General features: G+C 43.6%; 1 protein-coding gene and 1 long non-coding RNA gene across 3 annotated transcripts in view; one reads left to right on the top strand and one right to left on the bottom strand.

The window, feature by feature from the left end:
• The window catches only part of DTX3L (deltex E3 ubiquitin ligase 3L), an 81908-nt gene that overhangs the window by 66544 nt on the left and 3168 nt on the right, over positions 1-12196 (top strand). For both annotated transcript variants that reach the window (XM_056535009.1, XM_056535008.1), the window contains 2 exons: positions 3237-4655; positions 7079-7296. In XM_056535009.1, coding sequence (XP_056390984.1) covers positions 3237-4655; positions 7079-7296 — 1637 coding nt within the window. The remainder of the gene's footprint in view (positions 1-3236; positions 4656-7078; positions 7297-12196) is intronic.
• On the bottom strand, positions 4278-12151 carry LOC130284563 (uncharacterized). The gene is made up of 3 exons (XR_008847074.1): positions 12030-12151; positions 7137-7248; positions 4278-4415 (listed from the first exon to the last, which is right to left on the bottom strand). It is a non-coding gene; the product is annotated as an uncharacterized LOC130284563 (long non-coding RNA).

The raw sequence follows: 12196 nt of genomic DNA, 5'->3' as shown, positions 1-12196 counted from the left end.
TGCGACCATTGTCTGTTTTCTCTACTTGAATTCACATTGTGTCTTCTATCCCCTTCTTTTTAGTTGTTGTTTTTACTTGGTCTGCACTCTGCCCCACCTCCTCAGCCCAACTTTATATAAATGAGCAGGAAGCTGCTCAGGGCCCTTTCTTTTCTGGTATCCTCCCAGTCTGACTGGGAGAGCATGGTAAATGAGCTTTTACACCTTGTTCACACTGGCGTGGTGCTGTGCGGCATCCATTGCTGCCGTGGCACCGTGTCTGTGGGGAGGCGCGGCCCTGAGACCGGTTTGAGAGGTATTGGGGCTGCTCTGCCATTGGGTCATTCCCCCTGTGGCACTGGTGTCGCGGCGGTGGTGGTCGTCGCCCAGTGCTACGCCATTTTATGCTAGGGACGTTAGAGACCCACTCTGTCTAGGTGACCTTGACGTGGCGAGTGGGCTTGTACTTTTTGATTAAAATGTATAATAACAACCTGTTAGTTTTTTAATTTATGCTGAAATGCAAGTAGATCAAAATACAAATTGTGGATGTGCGGCCATGTCTGTTTTCTCTACTTGAATTCCCTATTAAATAAGACGATTATCAGCCGAATAGTCCTGTATAATAGGGCACTCTCTCTCTCTCATCTCTCTCTCATCTCTCTCTCATCTCTCTCTCTCTCTCTCATCTCTCTCTCTCTCTCTCTCATCTCGCTCTCTCTCTCAGCTCTCTCTCTCGGCTCTCTCTCTCGGCTCTCTCTCTCGGCTCTCTCTCTCGGCTCTCTCTCTCTCGGCTCTCTCTCTCTCGGCTCTCTCTCTCTCAGCTCTCTCTCTCTCAGCTCTCTCTCTCTCAGCTCTCTCTCATCTCGCTCTCTCTCATCTCGCTCTCTCTCTCAGCTCTCACTCCTAGCTCTCTCTCTCTCCATCTCTCTCTCTCCATCTCTCTCTCTCCATCTCTCTCTCTCCATCTCTCTCAGCTCTCTCTCTCAGCTCTCTCTCTCAGCTCTCTCTCTCAGCTCTCTCTCTCAGCTCTCTCTCTCAGCTCTCTCTCTCAGCTCTCTCTCTCAGCTCTCTCTCTCAGCTCTCTCTCTCAGCTCTCTCTCTCTCTCTCTCTCAGCTCTCTCTCTCTCAGCTCTCTCTCTCTCAGCTCTCTCTCTCAGCTCTCTCAGCTCTCTCTCTCAGCTCTCTCATCTCGCTCTCTCTCTCATCTCTCTCATCTCTCTCATCTCTCTCTCTCTCTCTCTCTCAGCTCTCTCTCTCTCATCTCTCTCTCATCTCTCTCTCAGCTCTCTCTCTCTCTCTCAGCTCACTCTCTCTCCCAGCTCTCTCTCTCAGCTCTCTCTCCCAGCTCTCTCTCTCCCAGCTCTCTCTCTCTCAGCTCTCTCTCAGCTCTCTCTCTCTCTCTCTCTCTCTCAGCTCTCTCTCTCTCAGCTCTCTCTCTCATCTCGCTCTCTCTCTCAGCTCTCTCTCAGCTCTCGCTCTTTCTCTCTCTCAGCTCTCTCTCTCTCTCAGCTCTCTCTCTCAGCTCTCTCTCTCTCAGCTCTCTCTCTCATCTCGCTCTCTCTCTCAGCTCTCTCTATCTCTCTCTCTCTCTCTCTCTCTCTCTCTCTCTCAGCTCTCTCTCAGCTCTCTCTCAGCTCTCTCTCTCTCAGCTCTCTCTCTCATCTCGCTCTCTCTCTCAGCTCTCTCTATCTCTCTCTATCTCTCTCTCTCTCTCTCTCTCAGCTCTCTCTCTCTCAGCTCTCTCTCTCTCAGCTCTCTCTCTCTCAGCTCTCTCTCATCTCGCTCTCTCTCTCAGCTCTCTCTATCTCTCTCTCTCTCTCTCTCTCTCTCTCTCTCTCTCTCAGCTCTCTCTTTCTTTTGACCAGGCTATGAGGCTACCTGTCCTAAATACATGGCTGAACTTGTTTGGGCCTAATAATAGGCTCCAGACATAATATTCTATTGTCTCTGAAATTCCCAATCTCGCCAGCCTGTGTCTCTTTTACCCTCACACGTGACTCTGAGGTTATCCAGATCGAGGAATCCGTCTCATTCGCTCCCAGCATATGACATGGTAGCATTTCAGGCTCCACTTCACCTCAGGCTTCAGTCACGCTCATTTCAGCAGGCCTCTCTACTGCTAATGCCCAGTGCGCACACACTCACACAGGATACCGGAACACACTGTTATATGGACGCACCTCATCCCCTCAGCCCCATATATGGCACCAGGACAATGGCCCCCACTATGGGAAACCTCCTTTTCCAGCAGAACACTGTTTCTATATGGGTACATAGTATTATACAGTACAGTGATCCCTCAACTTACAATGGCCTCAACATACAATAGTTTCAACATACAATTGTCTTTTTTGGACCATCGTAACTTGAAACCAGACTCAACATACAACGTACAGACAGTCAGGATCTGTGAAACGTGTCACAACTGGAGGAACTGACCAATCAGAATGGGCATTCGCTGGTAAATCACCTGTATTACTGAAGTGCATGCACCGACTGGCGGTCTGGTAGCGCCCCCTGCACTACAGGGAGAAACTACTACTCCTTACCTGTGCCAGGTTTAGCTGCTCTTTTGGACACCAAGTAAGGGCGGCTCCATTTGGGACACTGTGTGTACTGCATAGGACCCTGAAGAAGCTCCTGTCCTCTACATAAACCATTGTTTCCCAACCAGGGTGCCTCCAGCTGTTGCAAAACTACAACTCCCAGCATGCCCGGACAGCCAACGGCTGTCCGGGCATGCTGGGAGTTGTAGTTTTGCAACAGATGGAAGCACCCTGATTGGGAAACACTGACATAGACAGTGATTACAGCTCCCAGCAGATCTTTATTACTTTTATATTTAAGGATTTGCTTTATCTATATTAGTTATCTGCTTATTTTTCTTTAATCCTCACTTTTTTTTTTCCCTATTTTTGGATGACATTTTGGGGCTTCAGAACCAATTACCAGGTTTCCATAGAGTTATGGTCTCAACATACAATGGTTTCAACATACAATGGTCGTCCTGGAACCAATTTAATATTGTAACTTGAGGGACCACTGTACGGTAATAAACAGTGCTTTTTAACACAAACGGGTAGAGGGTCAGTAGGGTTCACCCCCTTACCACTAGAGAAGGGTCCTAACCGATAGGAGGATGGTGTTTACTTTTTGCCAGTAATGATCCCCACTAGATACCACAGGAGAGGAGTCTGCGCTCTTCTTCAGGACTAGCTTCTCCTCACGTTTGTTTCTGTACTTTTGCTTTCCAGATCTTTACTGAAACAGCTGCAAGATTGGACCAAGACTTGATCAATAAGGAGATCTTACAGGAAATCAAACGCAACTTTACATCCTTGAATATAATTGAGTTTAAAGCCGATGTTGAATTCAAGGGAAGCTTTAAGGCAATAGGAATGTTGCATAATTTCCTTCAGGAGAAGCTCGGGGGTGGAGCAAGAAGATCAGGGGAGGACGAGGAGCCTGGGGAGGAACTAGACGACTGCTTGAATCTTCAAACAGATTTATATGATCATTTTGCTGACATTTACAGAGAGGATTTGACACAGATCAGGAATCGATATAATGTGGAGGTTATAGAGGTCAGGAAATCCAAGGATATCACTTATATAAAAATAAATCCTCTGAAACAAGGTGCCTCAGTGGAACGAGCAAAGCAAATCTTTATTGATAAGATCCAGGCTGTAACCAAGGACTGGCAGCAGAAGGAAGCCCCGAGATCGGCCATGAAAGGTTCACTCGAAGACACCAGACGGTACATGAAAGAACATCATAAGACCTCGGTCATAGTGAACGGAGATCTCCTTATTCTTCGTGGACCTGAACGGGAATTGACCTCAGCAGTAGAAGCTTTACAGAGGGGAGAAGGCCGATCTCTGCTCCCTCGCAAGGTCATAACCATCACATCTATGGACAACAGGAGTGAGGTGATAGTAGACACCAGGCACGTGGACATTTTGAGGAGACTAAAGTTCCGAGAGCTTGAGGAGCTCCAGCAGAAGTTTGGTGTGAGGATGGATGAAGACCAGAAAGGCAGCAAGGACAGCAATGTGACTGTCAGATTCAGAGCCATGAACGGGTCTCCCGATCTGGGAGCTCATGCCTGTCACAGCTTCACCAGCCTCCTGCAGAGCACCATCATGAACCTTCAGAGAAGAACCCTCCGTGGGAACTTTGATGAAGATAAACTCGCGGAGTTCCATAAGAAGCTGCAGAAGGATGGTTTAGAGGTTACTCTGGACTGTGACAAGAGCTCGGTCACCCTCATCGCTTCTCCAATCCTTCTGGACGTCGCGGAAGACAATCTTCGGCAGTTTTTTAAGATAAAAGACATCGGTGAAGCTGCTGCCTCTGGAGGTAACATAAAAAAGGCAATGGACACTGGCAAGAATGCCGACACAAAGACAGAGGAGGAGCGGTGTCCTATCTGCCTGGAACAGATAAAAAACAAGAAAGTTCTAAAATGTAAACATGAATTCTGTGATCCCTGTCTCCAGCTATCTTCACAAGTGAAGGCAGTCTGCCCGGTGTGTGCTGTCCCATTTGGTGTCGTCTTAGGGAACCAGCCGGATGGGAAGATGACGCATACAACTTCTAGCGTCACCCTGCCAGGATATTCTGGATGTGGAACCATAGTAATCAATTATAGCATCCCGGGAGGTGTTCAGCAGGTGAGTGCAGGGGATATATAGCTAAGGAATAGGTGGACATCCTGGGGAGCGCTGCGTATGGATTGGGTATACTGGTCAGTAAAGGCCTCTGCACCACTGGACATGTGGGGGAACCCCATCTCTGACACAGAGACACTATTATCTGTCATTGTGCAGAACACTTCCAGGGGGTAAAAGTAGTTCTGTTCCTTGTAAACGTCTGGATATTGTGCAGGTCCCAGTGCTCAGATCCTCACCAATCATTGGCATATCCTAATAATCCGTAAGGGGAGAGCCCCTTTATTATTCAGGTTCAGTGCTGTCAATGCTCCATATATCTGCTAAACTGGAGTGCAATAGAACTGAATGGGGTTTTACAAAAGTTATTTACACGTGGTGGAAAAATTCTGCAGCTTTTCAGCAGCTATTCAAACCGAATGTACAAATACAGCAATACAAGGGAATATACAAAAGTATACAAAACTTTATTGAGAATATACATACATCATGTTAAAGGGGTTATCCAGGAAAAAACTTTTATATATACAGTATATATATATCAACTGGCTCCAGAAAGTTAAACAGATTTGTAAATTACTTCTATTAAAAAATCTTTTTTTTTTCCAGTACTTATGAGCTTCTGAAGTTAAGGTTGTTCTTTTCTGTCTAAGTGCTCTCTGATGACACCTGTCTCGGTAAACGCCCAGTTTAGAAGCAAATCCCCATAGCAAACCTCTACTAAACTGGGCGTTTCCCGAGACAGGTGTCATCAGAGAGCACTTAGACAGAAAAGAACAACCTTAATTTCAGAAGCTCATAAGTACTGAAAGGATTAAGATTTTTTAATAGAAGTAATTTACAAATCTGTTTAACTTTTCTGGAGCCAGTTGATATATAAAAAAAAAAGTTTTTTCCTTGAAATACCCCTTTAAAATCAATACATGAGCACAGTGCACAGGACTGAAGAAGTACAGGCTAAGACATTGGGATAATATATGAAATAACGCCCCCTGACGAAGCGCAGCAGCCCGAAACATACGTTGGGATAAGTGCAGGTGGCATATGGCTCTACATTGGATTATCATTTTCTTCTCTTTTTCTGTGTATTTCATGTCTTGAGCTATCCTGGCTAGGGGTTTTATGTACCCTCAGCTACTTACTCTATGTCAAGGAATGTATACACTTGTATTTATTTCATATATTATCCCAATGTCTTAGCCTGTACTTCCTGCACTTCTTCTTCTTTCCTGTGCACCTTGCTCATGTATTGATTTTAACATGTTGTATGTATATTCTCAATAAAATGCAAATGAAAACAAACAGGTACCGGCACTCACCGCGAGGAAACAGCAAACCGACTCTCCTGGACTCTAGGAAAAACCCGGCATCAGGCGAGTAGCAGGGCGCTCAGAGTGGAGGCGACTGCCGGGAAAAGTTTAGCGCAGGAAGCGCTTCTTCCGCCCTCGTACTAGGCTGGAAAAAGCGCGTCCTGCGCGAAACTTTGGGTTGAGTGACTTTGGGTTGCTTGGTCCCCAGCACCCCCGGATTCAAGGGCCCCAGGACTCCGCGTGAGTGACTTTGGGTTTCTTGGTCCCCAGCACCCCCGGATTCAAGGGCCCCAGGACTCCGCGTGAGTGACTTTGGGTTTCTTGGTCCCCAGCACCCCCTGACTCAAGGGCCCCAGGACTCCGCGTGACCACAGTGACGGTTCGTTAGGCTCTTCATTATATGCTGTTATACAGCTGGGTATAGGTGTCCGTCCCTCTTTTCAGCAGTGCCCTCTATCTTGTTTTTGCCAATATTCTCAATAAAGTTTTGTATACTTTTGTATATTCCCTTGTACTGCTGTATTTGTACATTCGGTGTGAATATCTTTTGATAACTTCAGCAATATATACTCACTATTTTGTGACAAGCTTTTCAGAAGCCCAACAAGCTCTAAACTTTTATTATTTCCTTTCTTGTCTTAAAGGGGTATTCCAGGAAAAAACGTTTTTTATATACATCAACTTGCTCCAGAAAGTTAAACAGATTTGTAAATTACTTCTATTAAAAAAATCTTAATCCTTTCAGTACTTATGAGCTTCTGAAGTTAAGGTTGTTCTTTTCTGTCTAAGTAATCTCTGATGACACCTGTCTCGGGAAATGCCCAGTTTAGAAGAGGTTTGCTATAGGGATTTGCTTCTAAACTGGGCGGTTCCCGAGACAGGTGTCATCAGAGAGCGCTTAGACAGAAAAGAACAACCTTAACTTCAGAAGCTCATAAGTACTGAAAGGATTAAGATTTTTTTAATAGAAGTAATTTACAAATCTGTTTAACTTTCTGGAGCCAGTTGATGTATATAAAAAAAGTTTTTGCCTGGAATACCCCTTTAATTACATCTGTCATTACGAGTCGCTCCACAGCATCGGTAACTCTGCACTCTTTTATCTCCATTTTTCAGAAAAACCATCCAAATCCTGGAACGCGGTTCTCTGGCACTACCCGCACGGCGTACTTACCAGATAACAAGGAGGGGAGGGAAGTCCTGGGTCTGCTGAGGAAAGCCTTCAATCAGAAACTGATCTTCACCGTGGGGGAATCTCACACATCAGGCGCCAAAAACACCGTGACCTGGAACGATATTCATCACAAAACCAACATGATCGGGGGCCCAACAGGGTAAGAAGGAAGAGAGGGAATCACATTTATTCTATAGATGTATAGTGGGGGTTGTTGTATTGAAGCGGATACGTTTTTTTAACGTGGGAGTCAATGGGAACCGTACAGAACCGTATGTGTGCGTACAGTTCCATCCGGTTTTCACCATACAGTTTTTGACTTTGCTCAGTTTTTTTCTTAGAATTTCAATCAAACAAGTGAAACTTTATTCATAATGGAGTGAAAAGTTAAAAAAAACTTATAAGTTTTTTTTTTCTTACAAAAAGGATGCAACCGGACATCCTTTTTAAACCGTGTACAGATTAAAATTTGTACACAGTTTAGTCAGTTTTTGAGGAATCCGTTTTTTTTTTTATCAAAAACCTGATACGGGAACTGTATTGCAAAAGCGTGGTGTGAACCCGGCCTTAGGCTGAGTTAAGTTGTCATATTCATCCTGGGTGTCAGATGTAGATTCTGTACCCAGTATAATGCATTAACTATTTTCACATTTTGTTACACTGTACCATCCCCCATATCATTCTGCACTCAGTGCCCCATAATGACGACAAAGTGAAAACAGAGTTTTACAAAAATTTTTTGCAGATTTATTAAAAAGTAAAAACTAAAATTTTTCATGGCAATAAGTATTCAGACCCCTTCCTATGGCATTTCATATTTATCTCTGGCTCCTCCCATTTCTCCTAATTATCTCTGACATGTTTCTCCACCTTGATTGGAGTCACATGGGGTAAATTCATCTGATTGGACAAGACACAGTCCTGTCTATATACCCGTATTTTTCGTCCTATAGGACGCACCGGCGTATAAGACGCATCCAATTTATAGGTGCAAAATCAAAAAAAAAATGATTTTGAACCCAATAGTGGTCTTCAACCTGCGGACCTCCAGATGTTGCAAAACTACAACTCCCAGCATGCCCGGACAGCCGTTGGCTGTCCGGGCATGCTGGGAGTTGTAGTTTTGCAACATCTGGAGGTCTGCAGATTAAAGACCACTGCATAGGAAGTAATACTCACGTGTCCCCGCCACTCCGGACCCGTCACCGCTACCCTGGATGTCGCTCCATCGCTGTCGCCGCGTCCCCGTCGCTCCGGAACGTATCTGCTGCCGGACGGGTATCCTCGCTCTCCGTCGCCGCCATCACGTCGTTACGCACGCCGACGCATGTACGCGACGACGTGATGACGAGGAAGGAGAGCGCCGGCCATACAGGGGATCCCTGAACGGAGAAGACACCGAGGAGGCAGGTAAGGTCCCTCCCGGTGTCCTGTAAGCACTAACCCGGCTATTCAGTCGGGCTGTTCGGGACCGCCGCGGTGAAATCGCTGAACAGCCGGGTTAGTGTCACTTTCCCTTCAGACGCGGCGGTCAGCTTTGATCGCCGCGTCTGAAGGGTTAATACAGGGCATCACCGCGATCGGTGATGTCCTGTATTAGCCGCGGGTCCCGGCCGTTGATGTCCGCAGGGACCGCCGCGATAGGGGTGTATTCGCCGTACAAGACGCACCGACTTTTTCCCCCCAGTTTTGGGGAAGAAAAAGTGCGTCTTATACGGCGAAAAATACGGTAAGGTCTCACATGAGGGGGAAATAACTGCCTGTAGAGCTTGGAAACTGTATTGTATGGAGGCACAGATCTGCTACACAGAAATTTCTGAAGAGCTCAGTGGCCTCCATAATTCTTACATTGAAGAAGGAACAGCAAGGACTCTTTCTCGAGTTACTGCCCCACCAAACTAAGCAATCGGGGGGAGTAGGACCTATGTAAGAGAAGTGACCAAGAACTCAATGGTCTCTCTGGCTGGGCCCCAAAGATCCTGTGTGCAATCTGGTTGCTATGAGAAACTACCCCACTTTTCCTCTGGACAGGTTTTGATAAATCTCCCCCAATTCCCCTAAGCACACAGCCAATACAACACAGGACCCAACCAGAGCCCAAACCCAATAGAACATGGAGAGCCCTGAAAATGGCCTCCACCGACTGTCCCCATCCAACCTGACAGAGCGGAGAGGATCTGCAGAGAAGAATGGCTGAAAATCCCCAAATCCAGGGGTGTAAACCTTGTGGCCTCATCCCCAAGAAGACTGGAGGCCGGAATCACTGCCATAGGGGGTTAAACTTAGTCCTGAGTAAGGGGTATGAATACTTATGTCACACTTTATAGTAAGGGGTATGAATACTTATGTCACACGCTATAGTAAGGGGTATGAATACTTATGTCACACGTTATAGTAAGGGGTATGAATACTTATGTCACACGTTATAGTAAAGGGTATGAATACTTATGTCACACGTTATAGTAAAGGGTATGAATACTTATGTCACACGTTATAGTAAAGGGTATGAATACTTATGTCACACGTTATAGTAAAGGGTATGAATACTTATGTCACGCGTTATAGTAAAGGGTATGAATACTTATGTCACACGTTATAGTAAGGGGTATGAATACTTATGTCACACGTTATAGTAAGGGGTATGAATACTTATGTCACACGTTATAGTAAGGGGTATGAATACTTATGTCACACGTTATAGTAAGGGGTATGAATACTTATGTCACACGTTATAGTAAGGGGTATGAATACTTATGTCACACGTTATAGTAAGGGGTATGAATACTTATGTCACACGTTATAGTAAGGGGTATGAATACTTATGTCACACGTTATAGTAAGGGGTATGAATACTTATGTCACACGTTATAGTAAGGGGTATGAATACTTATGTCACACGTTATAGTAAGGGGTATGAATACTTATGTCACACGTTATAGTAAGGGGTATGAATACTTATGTCACACGTTATAGTAAGGGGTATGAATACTTATGTCACACGTTATAGTAAGGGGTATGAATACTTATGTCACACGTTATAGTAAAGGGTATGAATACTTATGTCACACGTTATAGTAAAGGGTATGAATACTTATGTCACACGTTATAGTAAAGGGTATGAATACTTATGTCACACGTTATAGTAAAGGGTATGAATACTTATGTCACACGTTATAGTAAGGGGTATGAATACTTATGTCACACGTTATAGTAAAGGGTATGAATACTTATGTCACACGTTATAGTAAGGGGTTTGAATACTTGTCACACGTTATAGTAAGGGGTATGAATACTTATGTCACACGTTATAGTAAGGGGTATGAATACTTATGTCACACGTTATAGTAAGGGGTATGAATACTTATGTCACACGTTATAGTAAGGGGTATGAATACTTATGTCACACGTTATAGTAAGGGGTATGAATACTTATGTCACACGTTATAGTAAGGGGTATGAATACTTATGTCACACGTTATAGTAAGGGGTATGAATACTTATGTCACACGTTATAGTAAGGGGTATGAATACTTATGTCACACGTTATAGTAAGGGGTATGAATACTTATGTCACACGTTATAGTAAGGGGTATGAATACTTATGTCACACGTTATAGTAAGGGGTATGAATACTTATGTCACACGTTATAGTAAGGGGTATGAATACTTATGTCACACGTTATAGTAAGGGGTATGAATACTTATGTCACACGTTATAGTAAGGGGTATGAATACTTATGTCACACGTTATAGTAAGGGGTATGAATACTTATGTCACACGTTATAGTAAGGGGTATGAATACTTATGTCACACGTTATAGTAAGGGGTATGAATACTTATGTCACACGTTATAGTAAGGGGTATGAATACTTATGTCACACGTTATAGTAAGGGGTATGAATACTTATGTCACACGTTATAGTAAGGGGTATGAATACTTATGTCACACGCTATAGTAAGGGGTATGAATACTTATGTCACACGCTATAGTAAGGGGTATGAATACTTATGTCACACGTTATAGTAAGGGGTATGAATACTTATGTCACACGTTATAGTAAGGGGTATGAATACTTATGTCACACGTTATAGTAAGGGGTATGAATACTTATGTCACACGTTATAGTAAGGGGTATGAATACTTATGTCACACGTTATAGTAAGGGGTATGAATACTTATGTCACACGTTATAGTAAGGGGTATGAATACTTATGTCACACGTTATAGTATGGGGTATGAATACTTATGTCACACGTTATAGTAAGGGGTATGAATACTTATGTCACACGTTATAGTAAGGGGTATGAATACTTATGTCACACGTTATAGTAAAGGGTATGAATACTTATGTCACACGTTATAGTAAGGGGTATGAATACTTATGTCACACGTTATAGTAAGGGGTATGAATACTTATGTCACACGTTATAGTAAGGGGTATGAATACTTATGTCATACGTTATAGTAAGGGGTATGAATACTTATGTCACACGTTATAGTAAAGGGTATGAATACTTATGTCACATGTTATAGTAAAGGGTATGAATACTTATGTCACACGTTATAGTAAAGGGTATGAATACTTATGTCACATGTTATAGTAAAGGGGTATGAATACTTATGTCACATGTTATAGTAAAGGGTATGAATACTTATGTCACACGTTATAGTAAAGGGTATGAATACTTATGTCACATGTTATAGTAAAGGGGTATGAATACTTATGTCACACGTTATAGTAAGGGGTATGAATACTTATGTCACACGTTATAGTAAGGGGTATGAATACTTATGTCACACGTTATAGTAAGGGGTATGAATACTTATGTCACACGTTATAGTAAGGGGTATGAATACTTATGTCACACGTTATAGTAAGGGGTATGAATACTTATGTCAATGCAAGACTTTAGTTTTTCATTTTCAATACATTAGTACAGATTTGGAACATTCTGTGATCACTTTTGGGGAGATTTATCAAAACCTGTGCAGAGGAAGAGTGGTGTAGTTGCCCATAGCAACCAATCAGATTGCTTCTTTCATTTTCCACAGGCCTCT

The sequence above is a fragment of the Hyla sarda genome, chromosome 8, assembly GCF_029499605.1.
Source record: "Hyla sarda isolate aHylSar1 chromosome 8, aHylSar1.hap1, whole genome shotgun sequence".
Lineage (NCBI taxonomy): Eukaryota > Metazoa > Chordata > Amphibia > Anura > Hylidae > Hyla > Hyla sarda.
This window is presented reverse-complemented; position numbering and strand designations above follow the sequence as displayed.